We start from the raw sequence: 21926 nt of genomic DNA on the forward strand, positions 1-21926 counted from the left end.
TTCATGATGCATTAAATTTTGTCTGTAAAGCATGCTACGCATTTATTCGCACTGGTTAATTCACAGAATGGTGGCAAAGTTCACAGAAAAATTATTCAAACGTAATATAAGTTGTTCTTTGTTTCTAACCCCAAACCCAACCAATTATAACTGAGGAATTCTGGTCTCTCTGTGGTGACATATGATAAAGGTTGCCCCGGACACGGCTACACGGTATGTGCCTCCAACTGCCACGGACCACCACGACACTCCTGCGCTACAGAGCTATGATTTGATATTAGCTTTTATGTGTAACACACAATACAGTACAGTACTGTACTGCGGTTTACTAAGGAAGTTTTACACATGAAAAAGCTTGCCATTTCCCCAAACTGGATAAAAAATACCAAAACCAGACGGCTGCTCAGGAAAGGACCAGTTGTTTCTTAATTAGTATCCAGGGCTCCAGTAAACACTGGACTTAGTGTTTCTGAGGATGCCTATTGGCTGTATGGATTTACCAGAATGGGTTAGCTCATTAGCATCTTTCCGTTGACGAGGGGCCCACCCACTGTGTCTGGTGCATGCAGCACCATGTAGAGAGCTTAATCATCTGGTGGCGAGCCAGTGTTGCTGACAGAAACATTCTGAGTTCATTACGTGTGTTTGAGAGTGTGGTGCAGAATCAAAGCATATTCATTCAGGAAAAATAGCTTGAATGAAACGAAAAGTGCTGCAAGACCAAAGGTGTGTCTGGGTAACACGCCTACGTAGGCGTCTGGAATTAGTTCAGAAATGATATCCATAATGTGTAATTACACATGTTATATAAAAACATCATTATTGTTTAGCCCTTCACATACAAAGTGTACTGACACTGGGTAGCAGCTGGCTCATAGTCAACATGTGTATTCGTGGTACTGTGATTTGAACAGAATATGCTTTACCTGCGAGTGATCAGCTTGCGTATTAGAGATGTGTGTGGAGGATGCTAAATGACTAAAGTGCTTTCATAAGCGAGCTGAGCTGCATGCACAGCTGTTGTGTTGACTGCTGAAGGTTGATAGGCGCACTGACATGATGAAGGAGGAGATAAGTGTACCTTGGATTCAAAACTGAATAGTCGGCAAGCAATTACGTGCTGCTTGCTGAGCTTCAAGCCAGAATGAGAGCGCAACAAGCGAGAAACACTGCTGGCAACACAATGTGTGACACTAACCGTAAGAGAAGTCAAACGTAAATATAATGTTCTGGGGGGGTGAACACCTATCTCAAGTTTTGAGGTCTATGCTACCTTCATTTTAATTTTGGCAAGTATCTCAAACACCAGTATAGACGTTTAAATGCTTCATTACTACAGTATTATAAGAACTTCTTTACCTGAACGCAGCCAGGTATTCAGCATCGCCCATTGGAGGGTTCAGTCCTCCGGTCCATCCTACATTGACATTGAAGCCCTCACCTGGACCTGCACCCACCTGGATGAAGACAAACACAGAGGGGGGGAGAGGGGGGTGCGTGTGTCAGAGAGAAAGAGTTTCCGTCAATGTCGAGAAAGTCCCAGTCCCAGTGAAAGTTGAGAAACTGTGTGACGTTGACAGATTTGTGTCAAATGTTCACAAAATCAGCACCGCTGTTGCAAAACTTTTGCATTGCAGCAACCGAGGCGAAGTGGCTGCATCTCTTTAAGGCAGCACGAGGGAGTGATTATGATTCCTAAATGAAAGACGGATGGCTGTTAATTCAACACCCCTGTCCCTCCATTTTGATTTTGATATAATTTGTCAAATGGCCTTATAAATCACCCGGAGCCACAACAGAGTTACACCCGTTTACGGTTCCCAAGATTTAGGCTTACAGCTATACTGGGAAGTACTTTTCATTTGGCAACTGTTGCATGTTATATAAAAAAAACAAAAAAAACAACTACGAATAAGAGCCACATACCGTATGTTGCATACTGTTTTATGTACTGAAAAGCTATGTAATTGAAATGACTGTATAATGTGCTTTTTTATATGGATGTTTAGAGAGTTTCATGTGTATGACATGTCAAATGAAAAGACATGACATACTGCGCTATACTGCTCATTTTACATGTTGTAAATATTTTAGTGATTTTTTTGAAAGCTGTATTGGACTTGGCGTGTACTTGAAATTGCCAAGCAGAGTACACAAAGTCGAGTGGATCTCCTGTCAGTTTGACCTCAAATATTTTGGGGCAGAAAGTGAACTGAGTCCCGGGTCTTTGGAAAGAAGGTTTAAGGATTCCTGCCTCTCTCTTTGTAGTCCTGCTAGCAGCCATTTAGCTGCTCTCTAGGCCTTTCACCATCAGTCAATGTGTCAGTTTGAAGAGAGATTGAGGCGGTTGATTGACACGCACTTGGCAAACATGTGTGGTAATTTTCTTTGTGTGTGCGTACGTGTGTGTGTGTGCATGGGTGTGAGAGGATGCTTGAAAGAGAAAAGAATGCTGATGAGCATCGCAGAGCGTCTGTCTCCATTCTTCTCTCAGTGGACGGGATGTTCACAGGGCAAACGAAAAACACATGAGGCCTCCTGTCCTCTGCCAACTGGTAATGTACCCGCATGCACGCGCGCATGTGCTCGTGGACACACACACACACACACACACACACACACACGCAACTTCTTCTATAGCTCCAAGTTTCTTGCACTCCCCTCTGTCCTCTTTCTCTCTTTCATGTTTCAAGAATTGCTGGACTGGATTAGGTCTGTGCTGGTTTCTGTGAGGTACTCGGCACTCTCTGTTATGCCTATGACATCACACCCCCTACCCCATGGTGCGTTATATACCTACACGGGGGACAGCGAGACTCCAGAGGTTTACCGCACTGTTCACCAGAGGTTGAGAGGCCACTTAAGGCAAAGCCACATCCAAGCCAAAAAAGCATTTTATGCCGCGTCCCCTCCTCGTGGGATTTTATGAGAAAACACTGACTATTTTATCCGCATTGTTGTTGGGGGAGATGGGAGAATATATGAGGGAATGCGAGTGACTGAGCGGGCGATGAATGCCAGCATGGGTTCGGGTCAGTACATCTGCCTGAGGGCTGTCATCACACTTGGTTTCTGGTAAGACCACAGGCAGAATTCATAGGCATCTCAATATCCTGTATGCAAACATAGGCATGCAAAACCGTGCACATCCTGCTGGGAAGCTTCAACATCCAAAAACCTGAAGTTTCTTAAATACATTCAAAATTGGAACTAAACCACTCACAAACACAATGAGATGAGCACATGGTGAATTCAAAAGACATCTGGGGTATCCATAATAGGTTGTCATGACGATGCCGGACTGACAGTTAACAAAAGTGAACCGTAACCTTCGTTGCTCAAATTATAGCGTCATGAATCCAGTAGTATTAGTAATGTAATGTAATGTAATTGTGATGTAATCGACTCTGACTGCTCATATATTTGACTCTCACATCCATACACTGCTGGAGAACAGATCTATAGTGCAGACTGCAATCGTGAAAAGTCACAACCAAACTGATTTTGCAGTTGGAAGTTTATATTATGCAGATAATTCCTTGACTGAATGGCCAATAATTCTTCCTGTTTTAGCAAGTAAATGTTAAACATAAGCGTTTGAGATCTCTAATATCCTAAAGGAATCACATAATTACCAAACATTTCTGTGCCAGCATATCTGTCTTCACAATGTCTTTGATTATATTGTTATAAACTATCTCAGGCAGCCAAGTTAGTAATGAGAAATAGCCACATGAATGTCCACAATCAAAAAGAAGAACCTGTGGTCTTGTTAGGCTAATGTGTTCACTGTCGTCAATCAGAAAGCTGATACCGGGATTATAAGCAAAAGCAGAAAAGCACAGCATGGCTGTGGAGGAGTGTTTTGTACCTACCTCGCTGGGGTGTCCACTACCAGGAAAAAAGTTGCCATCGTCATAGCGATGTAGAGAGATGTACAGCACACTTGGGTCGTTGTAGAAGGCTTCCTGGGTGCCGTTGCCATGGTGTACATCCTGGAGAGTGATTATATGATTAGTTATAAAGCTGCCAAGGACTCGCGCTGTTATTTCACACAGAATTTTAACCTTGGCAAATTCAAAACAATTTAAATCCTTGTATGTTTTATATTGAGCAGTGTATCTTTTTTAAGTCAAAAGCATGTGTTAAACATATGACCCCTAACGCAGGAAGAAAAATCTGTAAAGCATTCATGCTTTTCCCTGTCAACAGGAGACGCATTTTAATCGTATTTAATAAATTAGGTATTAGTCAGTGCTGATGCAGTAACTAACAATGACAGAGAGCATGCAAGATCTTATACACACATGCTGAACAGAGGTGACCATGTGATAGAGGATCAATATCTGCAGATGTGAACTGTATAATGGGTGGAATAAAAAAATAATTAAATGTAGACTTTTATGTCTTTTTATGGAGTACCGGACAGAAGTAGTGTATAACTTGGAGATGGAGATGTGCGGAGATCAGGTCCACATCCTCCTATATCTCTTATTAATAAAGGGATTTGTGGACATACTTTGTTATGGTATAGCTATATTGTCAAATAACTGGCAGTTATATGACAAGATATATAACTGTCATGTTATGCAAAAGATTGGTCTTTAACACAAAGTCTAATATTTTACATTTTTTGAGTGAAGACCTCAACCCTGGTGTGAGAGCGTTCAGCTCACACATGGCTACCAGAGATAACAGTGTCTAATTCAATTAAGTGATAAATAGCAGTGCTACTGCATCTGGGACCTTGTTTGTACCTACAACACATTTGTGTGCCTTTGCATCTGTGTTTTTGTGTGTTTATTCCTGTCCATGTGGAGACCAGTGATGCTGGTCGTGCGGTGGGTCCTCACCCAGTCCACAATGAGGATCTTGCTGACGCTGAGTTTCTGCTGGAGCTGCTTGGCAGCGATGGCCACAGAGTTGAAGAAACAGAAGCCCCTGTGGACAAACAGACAGGAAGAGTGGCAGCCACATGTCTTTATCACGACATCTTCACTAAATTAATATCACAGAACCACCATATGGACCTTAGGAACCTCTAAGGAAAGGCTCCAGTTATCATATGGTGGCTATTTAGTCCAGGCTGCGACAGTCACAGCGCTGACTCCAGCGTGAAAGTCACAGAGGGATGATCCTGCCACATTAATGTTTATAGCAAATATTTGAGAAATGAGGACGTTTCAGTTCGAGTTGTTTCGTCTGCTGACAAACAAAAAACGTTATGCTGAGTAGAAAATCTCACACTCTTGAGAAATGCAGAACCCACAAATTCTCTGACAAATAGACAACCAAGGTTATCAAAAAAACCCCAAAAAACCCCCACTCCTCATTTCAAACGATAGCGCAGCGAGAGCAGCGGGCAGGACGTGTGAGATAATTTTAGAGAAATGAACTCACAACTTGGTGCAGCCGATCCCTAAACACTCACTATCCGCTATAAAGGTATGCAAAAAAAAAAAAGTGTTGATGTAGGAAAAACAATGGAGGAATGTTGGAAGTGGCAGTGTCAGCATGGGTCGTAAAGTGTGACAGTCTCCGTGAACGGTATATATTATAAGCTGTCTAAACTTTGCTCATCAAGAAAAGTCATTATCATCCCATAAATAACCAGTGACAAGCAATGCTGAGCACACACACACACACACACACACACACACACACAGATACAGACACATAGAGTCCCAGCTGAATGTGGTTACTTGGCTAATGCCTCTAATCAAAGACTTACACAAATTCATGCACGCAAGTATGCACATCCACACAAAGACCCACATTTACTGTGCACGCACATGTACACTGCTCTTCTGAGGTGCTTTGCTTTGTGCCTTGAAAGCTTAAAAGAAACTGAGTGGAGGAGGAAGTTTGCCTCGGGCGTCGAGCAGGTAACACACAGCACAGACTCAGACACACATACATTAAGGTAGAGAGAGCCGGGCACTCTCTCTCTCTCTCTTGCTCAGAAGTATAGCTGGTTTGCAATAAATCCTTTGAAACACTTTGCAGGCCTGCTGGCTCCTGGTATGTGTCCGTGTGTGTGTGTGTGTGTGTGTGGTGTGTGCGTGTACACTGCTGTACTTACAGAGGGGAGGAATGGGTTGCATGGTGTCCAGGGGGCCTCACAACTGCAAAGCCATTCTGTAAAAAAGGGCAGAAAAACCTTCAACACTTTGCTGCTTTTATAACGCCAGATCTCCACACGCGAAAAAGGTTCACGTCTTTATGTCGTTATAACCAATAGTGGGTGTTTTGCCAAGGTTTGCAGCACATTATGGCGATAGACTGCAGTTTTGAAATTCTTGACAAAGCCCATGGCATTGAGGTATTTGGTTATAAAGACACACCTTCAGCTCTCTTTGTGCCACCTTCAGTGCCAGGTCTGTGACACATCCTGCAGCAATCCGGGAGGCTGCTGATGTGTGATGTTCGTTCCAGACTGTATCAATATCCACCTGACAGAAAAACGAGGGGAGATGCTTGCAGTCAGTTTAAAAGTCAGCTACAGATCTTAATCTGTTGTTAGATTTTGCTCATCTGCTAAAAATAACGTTAAACTTCTGTGTGCATTATGCCAACCATTGTTTAGAGACTTTTCTTTGTACAGCGACTCTTTCTTTGTTGTTTCTGCTCTAAGTTAAAAAAAAATTCTATGGTACTTGTTTGTCAGAAGTCATTTATTGGTGGCATGATGCTATACTGCTGGGGAACAATGAAATCAGAGGAATTTCTTTTATCACAGACTTTGCCATCTTGTTCCAATCACCCCTCTTCACCAGAGCAGCCAAGAGCCGGAAATCCAGGCAGATCAGTTCTCTTATCAACTGACACCCAGCCCCCTTCAGCTTTTCGTCTTCTCCTCTCCTCTCCTAACAACAGTTCTTATAGCATTATAATCAATGTTCCCATGTCATTCTCCACTTTGTTCCTTTTCCCATAGTGCATTGTTCCATTTAATCTGTTCTGCTCTCCTAACATTGTTTTTCTCTTAAATTTGACTTTTTTCTATCCTGATACTCTGTTTCCCCCACATCCAGCCACTTGAAAGTCTTTTTTATGCAGTCTTTATGTTATCTTTATTCCCTCTCCTTTTCCTTTTTCTCACATCTCTATTGTAGATGAATATGCCATGAGCAATAACAATGTATGCAATGTCCTACATTTGTATAATTTAGATTTTAAAGTAGCCAAAAACAATAGCAATTGCAATTTGTAGTCTTCTTAGCTTAACTGTGTAATGAGGCATAACCACCCATGCAGCTTTTGTTGCTCAGCATTGCAATTAGATAAGCGAAAAGATTCCAAAATGACTTGTTTAATTTGTGTGCTTAGGTGTGTGTGTAACACCTACCCCAACCCCTCCACATGGTAACATCAAAAAAATATGTTGAGACAGGATTCCTGCAGGGGATAATGTATAACACGAACATATTGTTATCATTATTACTATTACAATTGCGCTATAGTCATTGTGTTCTTCACGTTTGTTATTGGTCTTACCAGCGAGTTTGCGGCTGTCCAGCTTGAGGCGGTTGAGCGGGTTGGTGCCAAATAAAAGTACGTGTTTTTCTGAATGGACTGACTGCAGCTCTTCTAGGGTTGCTTTTCTACTGCGGATGCGCTAGAAATAGAAGTATACAGATATATACATTTAGACTGCATGCTATGGTCATGGGGTATGCATCTGTAGGATAATGTGTGTGCACCATACCTCACACTGACTCCTTAGGCCCCTTTCATGCAGTCTAGACCAGATGCTCTGGATCCTTCCTGCATGCTCAGCGTGACGGCTGTTGTCCCCACAAATACACTGGTGCTTCTGCATCTGACCATCATATGCTAAACCTAGATGCACACACATGGAAACACATCATTTGACCATATTGTCCCTCTTCAATAATGTTGTAATACCATCGTCATATCTTGTAATCAAATTACATCCTCAGGTAGTTGGAATGCTTCTTTTAATGTTGCTGATCAACTGTCACTCACCTGTGGTGAAGCGCAGCTGGGTGTCTGTAGCAGGGTTGGATAATGACATGGAAGGTATGGTGGTGGGTTGATGTGAAGCAGGAGGCAGGGAGGTGGAGGCGGGGGAGGACCGGGACCGACTGACAGGCTGGTGAGGCCAAATTAAGGATGGCACACCCATCGGATCTATCTGCAGACTTGGTCTAAGGATCACCTGCCTCTGCAAGAACAGGGGGTGAAAAAAAGAACAGACAATAGACAAGAATATGTAAGGATTTATCAGCAGCTGCACATAGTAAAGACTCCCTGCAGGAAACCTGTCACATAAACAATATGCTAAACTCAAATAAGAGACTTATTATTTGGTGTGTTTATTTCTCCTTCTCTAAAACAGACTGTTGATAAAGAAAAGTGAGCTCTTCCAAGAATACTGAAGTGATACTGTAAATCAAAGTCTTCTGCTTGTATTAGCAAGGCAACAGTGCCTCCTGATGGCAAAAACACGCTCCATTCGAAATAATTCATTTATGTTACGGATGCAAGATAATGGTAATCATAATACTGTCTGCTAATCTGCTAACTAATACTCAATCAATAGTGGACAAGAAAGGGGCACTCATGATAAGATATGTTACTGATTAAGATCATTAGAAGAGATTCACTGATTCATGCGCCAGTAGGCAATAAAAAAATAAGAATAATTTCTATGTGTGCACACGTAAGAGTGACTTTTACCTGATTGTAAGAGTAGGAGGGCTCGATCAAGCTCTCCCGGGAGGAGGTAGTAGACTCTGTGTCGTACACAGAGTCTGTGCTGGCGTTGCTCTGTCTCCGCCGATAGTCATCCTCACAAATTGATCCGGGCTCTGAGCCGCACACAGAACCTGTCCCCGAACCTGATCCCGATCCAGTCTCCTCTAGGTCCATGTCCTCCGATGGGATCTGTGTCAGAGGAAGCCTATTATCTATCTTTTTTCCACAGCTCACGTAAGCTAGAACTTTTACAGTTTTCAATTCTTAAAATAAGGACTCTCTTTAAGACATATTTCAGTAAGACTGATCATGAAAAAGGAAATCCAAGCAGGTGCACACAGTGGTCATTAGTCAATCTGTTAGTACTAGATTATACTTCTTAAGAAATGAGCCTCCTTTCACCTTGCTCAGGTGTGAATTCTGCTTGAATCTCTCCACCCCGCTCCTGTGGTACTGCTGGTTCAACGAGTGCTGGATGTGCGGGTGATGGCTGGTTTGCAGAGATAACTGTGAGTGGCTGTAGGGTGGCGGTTCTGAACGTGTTCGTTCCAAAGGTTTGTGACCTTCTCTTCTGGACAGAGAAGACAGGTGAGGGTGCTGCTGCAGAGAGATGGTGCTCAAACCAGGAACTGTGGAGAAGAGAAGAAACGTAATGTTTTAGAAGAGGTGAAAAACAAGAAGGCAGGAAAAAAAAAATCCAATCTATATCGATTCTTGTTATTAGACTCAACTGTAGAAGGATGAAATATTCCACAGCTGTATTTCATATTAAAAACACTTAAAAAGAAAAATATTGAGAGCCATGCATTGCTTGCAAGTAGAGCAGCACTTACAGTAGAGAGCGCCCTCGTGCCATTTTGAAAAATGATGCAACAGAAACACAGCACAACGCAGACAAGGTATCGATCTTCTCTCGATAGAGTCTCAGAGACCTCTCACAAACACACCTTTTTAAATGCAGTCATTTGAACTTGTTTTAGCATCAGTAGAGCAAGTCAGGATGGATCTGATGCAAGTCAGCGTCCATTCATAACTAAAGCTATGTGTACCTTACACAGAGTTTCTGTCTGATTTCTCAGACTTTATATCTAATTTAGTTCTGAGCTCAGATAAAATAATTATTGTGGGTGATTTTAACATCCATGTAGATGCTAAAAATGACAGCCTCAACATGGCATTTAATCTGTTGTTAGACTCAATTGGTTTCTCTCAAAATGTAAAAGAACCCACCCACCACTTTAATCACACTCTAGATCTTGTTTTAACATATGGCATAGAAACTGAACATTTAACAGTGTTTCCTGAAAACCCTCTCCTGTCTGATCATTTCTTGATAACATTTACATTTACAATAATTGATTACGCAGCAGTGGAGAGTGGACTTTATCAAAGTAGATGTCTTTCTGAAAGCGCTGTAACTAAGTTTAAGAATATAATCCAGCCACTGTTATCATCGTCAATGCCCTGTACCAACACAGAGCAGAGCAGCTATCTGAACGCTACCCCAACAGAGGTCGATTATCTTGTTAATAATTTCACCTCCTCACTACGTACGACTCTGGATACTGTAGCTCCAGTGAAAACTAAGGTCTCTAATCAGAAGTACCTGACCCCGTGGTATAATTCTCAAACACGTACCCTAAAGCAGATGACTCGTAATCTGGAGAGGAAATGGCGTGTCACAAATTTAGAGGATCATCATTTAGCCTGGAGAAATAGTTTGTTGCTTTATAAGAAAGCCCTCCGCAAAGCCAGAACAGCTTACTACTCATCACTGATTGAAGAAAATAAGAACAACCCCAGGTTTCTCTTCAGCACTGTAGCCAGGCTGACAAAAAGTCAGAGCTCTGTTGAGCCAACCATCCCTTTAACGTTAACTAGTGATGACTTCATGAACTTCTTCACAAATAAAATTTTTATCATTAGAGAAAAAATTACCAATAATCATCCCACAGATGTAATATTATCTACAGCTACTCTTAGTTCCATTGATGTTAAGTTAGACTCTTTTTTTCCAATCGATCTTTCTGAGTTAACTTCAATAATTACTTCCTCCAAACCATCAACGTGTCTTTTAGACCCCATTCCTACAAAACTGCTCAAAGAAGTCCTGCCATTGATTAATTCTTCGATCTTATATATGATCAACCTATCTCTAATAATCGGCTATGTACCACAGGCCTTCAAGGTGGCTGCAGTTAAACCTTTACTCAAAAAGCCATCTCTAGACCCAGCAGTCTTAGCTAATTATAGGCCAATCTCCAACCTTCCTTTCATATCAAAAATCCTTGAAAGAGCAGTTGTCAAACAGCTAACAGATCATCTGCAGAGGAATGGTTTATTTGAAGAGTTTCAGTCAGGTTTCAGAGTTCATCACAGCACAGAAACAGCTTTATTGAAGGTTACAAATGATCTTCTTATGGCCTCTGACAGTGGACTCATCTCTGTGCTTGTCCTTCTTGACCTTAGTGCAGCATTCGATACTGTTGACCATAATATTCTATTAGAGCGATTAGAACATGCTGTAGGTATTACAGGTATTGCACTGCAGTGGTTTGTATCATATCTATCTAATAGACTCCAATTTGTGCATGTAAATGGAGAGTCCTCTTCACACACTGAGGTTAATTATGGAGTTCCACAGGGTTCGGTGCTAGGACCAATTCTGTTTACATTATACATGCTTCCCCTAGGCAGCATCATTAGAAGACATAGCATACATTTTCACTGCTATGCAGATGACACCCAGCTCTATCTGTCCATGAAGCCAGATAACACACACCAATTAGTTAAACTGCAGGAATGTCTTAAAGACATAAAGACTTGGATGGCCACTAACTTTCTGCTTCTTAACTCAGATAAAACTGAGGTCATTGTACTCGGCGCTGAAAAGCTTAGAAATATGGTATCTAACCAGATTCTTACTCTGGATGGCATTACCTTGGCCTCCAGTAACACTGTGAGGAACCTTGGAGTCATTTTTGACCAGGATATGTCCTTCAACGCACATATTAAACAAATATGTAAGACTGCGTTCTTCCATTTGCGCAACATCTCTAAAATTAGAAATATCCTGTCTCAGAGTGACGCTGAAAAACTAGTTCATGCATTTATTACTTCCAGGCTGGACTACTGCAATTCATTATTATCAGGATGTCCAAAAAACTCACTGAAAAGCCTTCAGTTAATCCAAAATGCTGCAGCAAGAGTACTGACAGGGACTAGAAAGAGAGAGCATATTTCTCCTGTTTTGGCTTCCCTTCATTGGCTTCCTGTTAAATCCAGAATTGAATTCAAAATCCTGCTCCTCACATACAAGGTCTTAAATAATCAGGCCCCATCTTATCTTAATGACCTTGTAGTACCATATCACCCTATTAGAGCACTTCGCTCCCGCTCTGCAGGCCTACTTGTTGTTCCTAGAGTATTTAGAAGTAGAATGGGAGGGAGAGCCTTCAGTTTTCAGGCCCCTCTTCTGTGGAACCAGCTTCCAGTTTGGATTCAGGAGACAGACACAATCTCTACTTTTAAGATTAGGCTTAAAACCTTCCTTTTTGCTAAAGCATATAGTTAGGGCTGGACCAGGTGACCCTGAATCCTCCCTTAGTTATGCTGCAATAGATGTAGGCTGCCGGGGGATTCCCATGATGCATTGAGTTTTTCCTTTCCAGTCACCTTTCTCACTCACTATGTATTAACAGACCTCTCTGTATTGAATCGTATCTGTTATTAATCTCTGTCTCTCTTCCACAGCATGTCTTTATCCTGTCTTCCTTCTCTCACCCCAACCGGTCGCAGCAGATGGCCGCCCCTCCCTGAGCCTGGTTCTGCCGGAGGTTTCTTCCTGTTAAAAGGGAGTTTTTCCTTCCCACTGTCGCCAAAGTGCTTGCTCATAGGGGGTCATATGATTGTTGGGCTTTTCTCTGTATCTATGAAGCGCCTTGAGGCGACATTTGTTGTGATTTGGCGCTATATAAATAAAATTGAATTGAATTGAATTGAATTACTTAGAATGGCAGACATTTATTTATATTCTTTTACTCAGATTTTTAGAGCTGTGCGCCTACACTACCCTTCTTTATATATCTCATTCTTTGAGCCCGACTTCCTCTTCCATTATCAGTCATGAATGAACGGAGTCGGCGCCTTATTTCAGCATTAGCATATGAAATAGCTCTTTTTAAAAACAAAAAACCAAAAACCAAACAAACCTTGGGTTAAGATAACAGTAAAGAAGAAGCACAATTTCTCACAGGGTGAAACTGAGAAATTCACTACAGGAATAGAAGAAAAGGAAATGCTTATTTGTTGGGCTCAGTTCAGAAATCATGGATAAAAGAAAAACTATGGAAAGAGGTAATTAAATCTCTGTGCTTAGAGCAAAAGATTCTGTCAGAGGTTGAAATTAATTAATTAATAAAGAGTTTGACTATAAACAATCTGAAAAAGTGTGAAGTGCAGACTGTTATGTAGTTCTTTATAGAGCCCTCACTTTCCAGTTTTAATAACACAGCAATAATCAATCAATATATATATATTTAGCAAATGTCATTCTAAATTTGTTAACAAGACTTACTGTTGTTTTGTTAAATTCCACTCATTTCTGTTTCCAAGTTCACCGTATTCAGACTTAACTGGACTCATTTATGTGTTACATCGTCATTATTTCATATTTTTACTGACTGCTATTTTTTAAAAAAGTAAAATGCACTGCTGTTGCATTGTATCTAGAATTCATATGTACATACATTTACTTACATTATATAAATAAAACAAACATAAAGTCTGTGAACAACCATCCCACTGACTTGCCATTAAGTAAGCAATGCAAAGGAAGTGTGTTCAATATGCACATTGAGGTATAACAGGAATACAACTCACGAGAGACAAGCTGGGGGCGCAGAAGCCTGGTGTGTGGATCCAGTATGAACACAGGCTGTAGTCGCTGAGAAAGAGCTGGACTGCTTTCTTCCAGAGGCAAGTAAACCTGATGGAGACCAGATACTGCCAATGGCCTTGCTTCTCGCAAGTCAGCCTGGGGAAAGAGAAGAGAATGAAAGACGAGAGGAGATGACAGGAAATTCTAAAGCAATCACTAGTAATTTAATGATTACTCTTATGGTAGTCTAAAAATGAGAAAAGCTGAGTATTAATGGATAGTTTAGGGGTTTGACAGCCTGTCACAGTGCATAGATGGACTGCTGAACTTTGTTATCGTAGTCAAAAAGGTGGTAAATTACCAAGAGAGACTCACAAAATATAGAAGCCGCACACAGTTCAAGAAGGAAGTGAAACCACAAGTTTCTATAAGTGTTCATGTGTGCAGGCACTATTTCAGAAACGATATCGCACTTGAATACAAATAGATTAACAGTGTGAATGTTTATCTATGCAAGCTGTGTCCTTTAAAGTGGTGCTAGTTTCAGGAACAGGAGTGGCACAACCTCAATATTTTATGCATTGATTCTGGAGGAAATCCTAGCATTGCTCACCTGTGCAGGAAGTCCAGCAGTGATGTTGGGGATCGCAGGGGGATTGGAAGGCACGGTGAATCGAGCTAAATTAACATCCTTCAGCAACAGCCTCTGTGACTGAATGAGGAAGGTTATTTTCGTTACATTTTTAACATATTATTGATCTCTAAATATATCTATTCATCTAAACCTGAACCTGATTGTAGTAAAAGTGTTAAATACAGTACTATATATACAGTACTATCAAAACTAACAAGCCAAGGATAAATATGTTCAACACAGTGAAAAGAAAACTGCACAAATTTATTTTGACATCGGCTATTCGGCTATAGATGGAGCACCGAAAAGATCAGAATTAAGCATTTCAGTACTTCAAGTGTATATTTTTCTACTTCTCAGAACAGAGAGAAGTTGGATGTACTGTTTAAATTAATCCATAATGAAAAGTTTAAAAGAACCTTGTGTATGGTTAAATAGTTCACTGAGGATTCACTGTGCATTCATTATATGCTAAGGAGGACAAGAAAACCTGCTCTATGTACTTATATATATATATAAAAGGGCTTACCTCATGAGCCAGTGGTAGGGACCCATTATCTGAATGGAGGCTGTCATTTGGAGAGCTGCACCCTGATGCTGGATTGCTGCTGCCACTCTGGGAAGAGTCTGCACGACAGAATGGAAAGAAACCTATGAGGCCCACCAGTATCAGTTGCTTACGCCATAATGGAAAATTTATCAAACTGTGCTGAAATCTGATGGTGAGTGCTTCTGGAAGGTTAGAAAGGCGAGATCAAAGAAACTTTAACAAGAAACAGCTAACAGAGCCGAAGAATAAAACTCTGACAGAGATCCAAGTGAATGTAAATAGTTTACCCAGAGTTTCGGTCCTGTGCTTGACTGCAGGAGGGGCACTGATCTTTCGCTGCAGCGGGTTTGGCCTTGTGGTGATGAGTTTTTTTAACTTCCACTTCAGCGTGGGCTCAGACACTGCACACACACACACAAACACACACACACACATACACATGAAGAAATGGGCACATAAGCTCTCATCAAGAGTAAAGAAAGGTATTTGTAGTTGTAAATTCACATTACTATATCGTTGCTTTATACATCGGCTACACCGGCAGGAAAGCACCTACTCAACAACGCACACACTATAATGACGTTCTCAATTTCTGTACCATAACCCCACAAAACAAATACCTCAGCCCTGGACAAGAGAATCAAAACGTCCATTGTATACATTGGTCAGTCTCCAATAAACCTGAATAAAGTAATCAATCAGTGGCTGACTCAAAGTGGATAAAAGAAAAATTTGTGTTGTCACAGAGCCAACAAAAGCACTGGAGGGTGTGTGTGTGTGCGCGCTGATGGTTCTAGGGTAACGCAAATAAATAATGGTACGTGTACTCAGAGAAATGTAGAGGAAGGCGTGACCACGCTCGCTCTCATTCACACAGTGATGGAGAACTGCTCTGGACTCTCACGCAGTTCATTTTACACATACCTTACCAAGTTATATAACCGCTCAGGTCTTTGTGTCTCACTGTATCTATTGTTTTTTTTTTTTGTTTTATTTATGGCTGTTCAACCTCTCAGTGACAATGAAGACAGGTTGTTTTAAACATTAAGTGTTAGCATTGCAGGTGATTTCAGTCTAGCAGACTTAAAATTTAAAATCACATGACCTCTACAAATTTAACCTCAGGGTGAGAACCACAATCTCGGACACGGCTACAGCCGCAGGAGTCTCACCTGTTCTTCTCAAGGCGCGCTGGTCACAAGGTGTAGGCTGAGGCTTTGGGGACATATCAGGAACCCGGAGCCTTGTGACCAAAACAAAACAACAGACTGCGTCAATTTTAAGTAACCACAATAAAGTTTTTGCTGAGCGTGTGCTGTGTTTGCATTTGTTTTGTGTTTGTATCAATGAAAAATCATTGATGTCTCTCACCCGAATCCTGGGGCAGGACTGCTGTGGTTGGGAGTCACTCTATCATGGGTTGGCTGGCTCTTCATAATTATGTGTTCCCGAAGTTTCTGCTTTACCAGGGGACTGGCTATAGCACCTGTCAAGAAAAAAAAAAGATCATACACAGTCAAAGGGCAGGTAGATATATGTCCAAGAGTGTAGATGACAATAAGAAATAATAGTGATTTAGTATTTAAATAGTCTAATTACAACCGTTTTCTATTACAACTTCCCATAAAGCAGTCAAGAAAATTCAGAAGTAAGAGCCAAGATCCTCTTTGCACTCTTCATTTCCTCTACATTGTAAAAATAAAAACGCTTTCCTAAAACAAGCTTGTTTGTTTGACTTTGGTTTGATATGAGTGCAAATTTCCCTGGAATCTGAGAATACCTCACAGTACTGCTGGAAATTCCCCTCTTTTTCAGTAAAACATACAGTGTGCTATGACTCAGAAGAAGAGCACGTAAACCACCTTATGGTCGCTTAAAGAACTGATGAAAACACATGACAGTGTGGAGAAAACAGAAAACACAGGACTCACTCTGCTCGTTTTTACTCTTTTGAATCAGCTGATGTAGCTCTTCTCTTTTCTCCTCACTCATCTCTCTTTGCCTTTGTTCGATGTTATACTGACGGAAAAAACACAGAGAAATGCATTTTTAAAATCTACACAAGCAAAGGACAAAAGCTGCAACTGTCAGTCTCTGACAAGCACATAAATACACACATCTCGAATAAGATAGCTTACAAAAATAGAAAAAAAAACAGGATACTGAAGTGCTGCATCAGTCAGTTAATCTGTGACAAGTGTCAATAACAAATTAAATGTCGGGAAAATGGTTTGTTTATAGTAACCTAAATCTGCTTCTTACTCATTTCTGACTAGTCCTGCACAGTACCGGGTTAAAGGTCTGCGGTGCAAGCAGCTGCTTTTTTCTGTGGCTGATGTGGCAGGCGGTCATTCTACCTTATAGTCACATAAATAAATGCCAGATGTGGCAATTTTTGAACAGGGGCAAAATGTCATGAGGGTATTTGGTCTCTGTTTCCATGCACTGAATTTTGAGGAAACAGAAACTTTCAATGTAAAGCTTTAAACTGGCTGATTTCAGCCAATGCACTGATTCATGCTATGTCCAATTCATGCTGAAGCTTCATTATGTCACTGTCCAGCTCAACTAGGTGAGAACTGACATCTGAGTTTGACCTCACCTGCAAGTGCTGCTGGGAGAATTGGGCACAATGTTGAGCGGTGAGGGATCCCATGAAGAAAGGAGGGCGGGGGGCCAGCATGGCCGAATCTGGGCCTGGATGTAACAACCTGCGGGTCACACTTAGGTCCATGGGTGGATTCCCATTAACGGGCAAAGAAACCTGCTTACTGATGATCACATCCACTAAAGATGGAGAAAGAGAGGCAGAGAGAGAGAGAGAGAGAGAAACATATTATGTTGCTGACTTTGCAAATAGATACTGTTATGTAGGTAGCAGATGAAAAATCAGAAGACTTCTCTTTAACATTTCTTGCTTCATCTACATCACTTGTTCTGAAGTTTGCCTGTCATAGAGAGATCATCACCACATTCAAGTTTTCCGGCTTCAAGTAAACTGCTCATTATCCAAAACTAAAGCTTCTTCTGTCTGCTCCCTTAAGCACAAGGGGTTTGCAACAGCGCATGGCTCCAAATTTGTGTCTCCTCCCGGTTTATACCGAGGACATTACATTCAGAAAGCACAAAAATGAAAGATTCTTCTATATGCTGGGGTTGGAGATGCATAAAAGAAGTGAAAGAAACAGGGTGGGAAGTTGTATTTTAACGTTGTGCGGTTAAGGCATTTGGATCAGGCACATGAATCTGTCGTCACCCTTTCAGGTTTTGCTAAAAGCGAAAGTAATAAAAGCCTAAATTAGCACGAGCGAGACATCTGAATCGGGTCTCGGTGTCCTAATGAAAAACAGGTGTCTTTTTAAAGGTGTGTGTGTGTGCGGTGGGGGGCGGCGCAAAAATGTTTTGATCCATCTATGCACCCTTAAGGCCACCGAAAACATAAATATCTTGTCTTATTTTACTTTCTCCACAAATCATTTAACCATAGCATGCATGGCCCAATGTGGGTCTGATGGTATGACCTAGAAAAGATAAAACACACATGGAGGCTAATTATAGCTACAAGTGAGAAAGCGCCAAGCTGAAGTTTGTCTCACATTTTGCGATTACAAACAAAAGCGTTCACAATGCATAGCCAAGGGTAACTTCATACTGTTCTTACGTTTCAATACAACTGACACATGAAACCAATGAACGTGATGAGGAATGTTTCGGTACTGATACAAAAGCATAGAGAGATACATTATGGAAGGAGACACTTTGCTCCCTCCAGGGTAAAGGACAATGGGAGGGATGTAAGAATGAGGAAATTTACTGAACCTGTATGTCTGAATGACTGTAACCTAAAATATTACACAATATTACTCACATAAGTCCTGTAAGTGGACATTTTCCCCTTCTTTCTTTACTAGTATATTGTGTTAAATTAGAGTAACTTTTGTGGAAAGCACAGTAGAGGGAGTAGCAAATTTCTCTCATGTCACAAAATGTGAGAAGATCTTCTTTCACTGCAGCTATTCAGTTGTTATAGGAGTTGTCAATTTAACAAATAGGATCACACAATGAAATCTACTACACTGATAACGCACCCTAACAGATTCAGAATCACTGATTTCTCTGTCTTAACCTCCAGCGTGTGTTAAAATTAGGCTATTAGAATCCACAGCAGCTGCAGTTATTAGCTCCAACCAGCCCAAAACAAAACTACAGGCTACACAGTTCTTCTCAACTGGCCTCCGTTCTCAGCCACAGCCCTACATCTGCAGACAGCCCAGACAATGTGGTTTGGCTGTCATTCCTCACAGCAATCCTGACTCAGAATAAAATAATCATGTGTGCGAAAAGTATTTTGAGTTGACAGAATTCCTCTGAAGAAAGAAACACTCCCACACTCTTATCTGCAGGCTATGTGGCTCATTAACACATAAAGGAAAAAACAAACAAACAAATACAGGGTGGGAATTAATATTCAGTAAGTTCAATATAGTGCTTTACAGTTTAAAAAAAATGGTTTCAGTTCTGTTACCCTGCTTGATAGCAGAACTCTGAGCTCACTATAACACTTTCTGTTCACAGGGACAGCCTTGGGTTTTCATATTTGCTGTATTGTAACGCAGAGAACAACACAAACACAGATGAGCTTTTGTGTCACGGCTAAAACCCACGACAGCAGTAGAGATAAAGATGGGACAAAAAGGTCTCTAGGAAAAAAAATGAAGCCTGCATTTTTACAGGCTTCTCGTCCGTGCCTTACTGGAATCCTACCCTGCAAGTTAACTCAAGTAATCTGTGACACATCAGACAAAACTTCATCTCTGACAATCAGAAATATCTGGGCCTCCCTCCACTGTCATCTGGTTCATACCTTTGCGATATGAACATTATGCAACACTGTTAAAATTCAAGGGGCTTATTTTCTTAAGCTTCTACTGTAATAATAAAGCAAAAGGTGCAACAGGAAGTACCAGTAGCTGCAGCACAGTATGTATTACAAGAAGAATGGCTGTGTGTTTTCAAAGGAAATCAGACAATCACTGGAGGAGCGGGCCGGCGGTGGTGGTGGAGACTCAGACAAACTTGCACACATGTACACACACCCACGCTCACATGCGCACGCACACACACACACATGCTCATCAAATGAATGAGCTCCCCTGAGAAAGAGGAAATGATCAGGAAGCCAGTCTCTCTTCTAAACAGAAAACAAACACCTGTGGCACATTTTTCATTTCGCAACAACCATACATCTCTGGCTTCAACTCACTTTCAACATCACCCCAATGTTATTTATATTATATTTACAACATTTACAACTTAAAAAAGCCAAATTTCCAAACAAATGTGTGTTTTTTTTTGTACTGACACTGAAGCTGTTCCTTTAGGCAGCGTTACAGCGTGACTCATTATCTGACTCGACGAAAAAAAAAAAAACACCCCAGTAACCGCAATGTACATTTAAAGAGTTACCTAAACAGTTAAGGTTTCTTCTATGCTGACCCTGAGGGTTCCAGCAACTCGTGGTTGCTTTCTATCATATTACCAACAGAGCCTAAAAGAGGAGACATACACAGCACACACTTGTTTTGGCATGACAAAAGCAAGAATAAAGGTGCCTTTAGCCATCGTCATTTGTCGCAATGTTTTATTTCTCACCCTAAAACAATGCAAGAGCTGCATAATTACAAGACAAAAATCTGGAGCACTTTATAATAAAGAGAAGTGCATGCCGATAAGATCTGTGTGCGTGCTTCGCTGTCTCTCTTTTCAGCGTTGTGCTGCTAAAAATAGACAGGGGACAAACTTCTGGTTTCTGTAATAGCATATTCGTTTCACAACCACCATCCTCTTTCTGTGGGCCCTGCTGCAGCAACATGCTGATGCACTGACACACACACACACGCACACCTGCACACACGCATACAATTTACTGGAGCACACGCTCGCACACACACACACACACACACACACAGGCACACACTCACAAAGAAACAGTGACTTCCTGTTTCTAAAGTTAGTCTTCACCATAACATCCTCTTGGTTCATTTAGGCAAGCAGAAACTGCTATTTTGGTTGAATGGCTTCTTTGCAGCTCAAGAGAGCTACAGATATCATTCAGTAGTATTTATATTCACGCTGTGGCTAAAATGTGTTTTGTTTATTGCTGGTTTAGCCTGAACTCCACAGTGGTATTGGATGGAGTTAAGCCTGGATGTCACACATCATGTTAAGTGCTAGTTACTGTTACTATATACATAAACACTAGCAGCAGGCGTGAGGTTTATGCTTCGTTAGAAGAGCAACAAAGCAGAAAGAGCAGAAGTTCAGAGGAAAAATACATCGAAAGGAACAAAATAAACAAAAAAATATATATATATGAATACACCGAAGCCTCAAATATGCCAGCCTGTGCACTCACAATGGAAAGAAAATGACATCTTCTCCACCAAGCGGGACACCTTTAGCAGCCCCCACTCCTGCCACCTATCCCTCCACCCTCCACTGCCTCCCTTCCTCTTCCTTACGTTCATAGGAATCCACAGCTGCTGCACACATTCTGTCCCCCACTTCCGAGCAGCTGGAGTATCAGTCTCCTTATGTGTTCATTGTGTGTGTGTGTGTGTGTGTGTGTGTGTGTGTGTGTGTGTGTGTGTGTGTGTGTGTGTGTGTGTTTGTCCATCCTATGCACCCTAAGATATTAATAGCTTGCAGTTGTTTCTTTTGAGTGTACACAGCAGGTCTTTGTGTTTGCATAAGAAGAGTCTGCTTGTGTGACAGTTGAGGGTGCATACACGGCTAATAGTGCTTGTGTTGGTGTATTAAGTGTATTAATAGTGCCCATTTGTTTCTGCTGAAGGAACACTGTGGCTCTCTGAGCAAGTTTCAGCATATGTAACCGTGCCAGTTTATTTTTAGTGTCACCTGTCATTTAACACTTGTGTTATTGTGTGTAATCAAGCAAGTGCATGTGATTGAGGACAGTGCCGGTTTCTGCACATATTAATAGCATTGCACCACTTGCTTTAATGAGTGTGTGTCATGTGTGTGTGAGAGAGGCTGTGTGTGCTTATATGTGTATTAATAGCATTCTCATCTGCCCACAAATGTTTCTGTGTATCTGTGGCGTTCATGCGTCTGGATCTCAG

General features: G+C 41.3%; 1 protein-coding gene across 3 annotated transcripts in view; it reads right to left on the minus strand.

The window, feature by feature from the left end:
• LOC146518833 (histone deacetylase 7-like) overlaps positions 1-21926 on the minus strand; it is a 41754-nt gene that overhangs the window by 5655 nt on the left and 14173 nt on the right. For all 3 annotated transcript variants that reach the window (XM_085160352.1, XM_085160353.1, XM_085160354.1), the window contains 19 exons: positions 17387-17571; positions 16716-16803; positions 16156-16270; positions 15957-16027; positions 15072-15185; positions 14764-14861; positions 14214-14312; positions 13603-13756; positions 9124-9350; positions 8704-8910; positions 7990-8188; positions 7709-7842; positions 7498-7618; positions 7349-7398; positions 6345-6452; positions 6083-6138; positions 4854-4941; positions 3876-3995; positions 1360-1457 (listed from right to left, as the gene is read on the minus strand). In XM_085160352.1, the coding sequence (XP_085016478.1) occupies positions 1360-1457; positions 3876-3995; positions 4854-4941; positions 6083-6138; positions 6345-6452; positions 7349-7398; positions 7498-7618; positions 7709-7842; positions 7990-8188; positions 8704-8910; positions 9124-9350; positions 13603-13756; positions 14214-14312; positions 14764-14861; positions 15072-15185; positions 15957-16027; positions 16156-16270; positions 16716-16803; positions 17387-17571 (2332 nt within the window). The remainder of the gene's footprint in view (positions 1-1359; positions 1458-3875; positions 3996-4853; positions 4942-6082; positions 6139-6344; positions 6453-7348; positions 7399-7497; positions 7619-7708; positions 7843-7989; positions 8189-8703; positions 8911-9123; positions 9351-13602; positions 13757-14213; positions 14313-14763; positions 14862-15071; positions 15186-15956; positions 16028-16155; positions 16271-16715; positions 16804-17386; positions 17572-21926) is intronic.

The sequence above is a fragment of the Neolamprologus multifasciatus genome, chromosome 5 (assembly GCF_963576455.1).
Source record: "Neolamprologus multifasciatus chromosome 5, fNeoMul1.2, whole genome shotgun sequence".
Lineage (NCBI taxonomy): Eukaryota > Metazoa > Chordata > Actinopteri > Cichliformes > Cichlidae > Neolamprologus > Neolamprologus multifasciatus.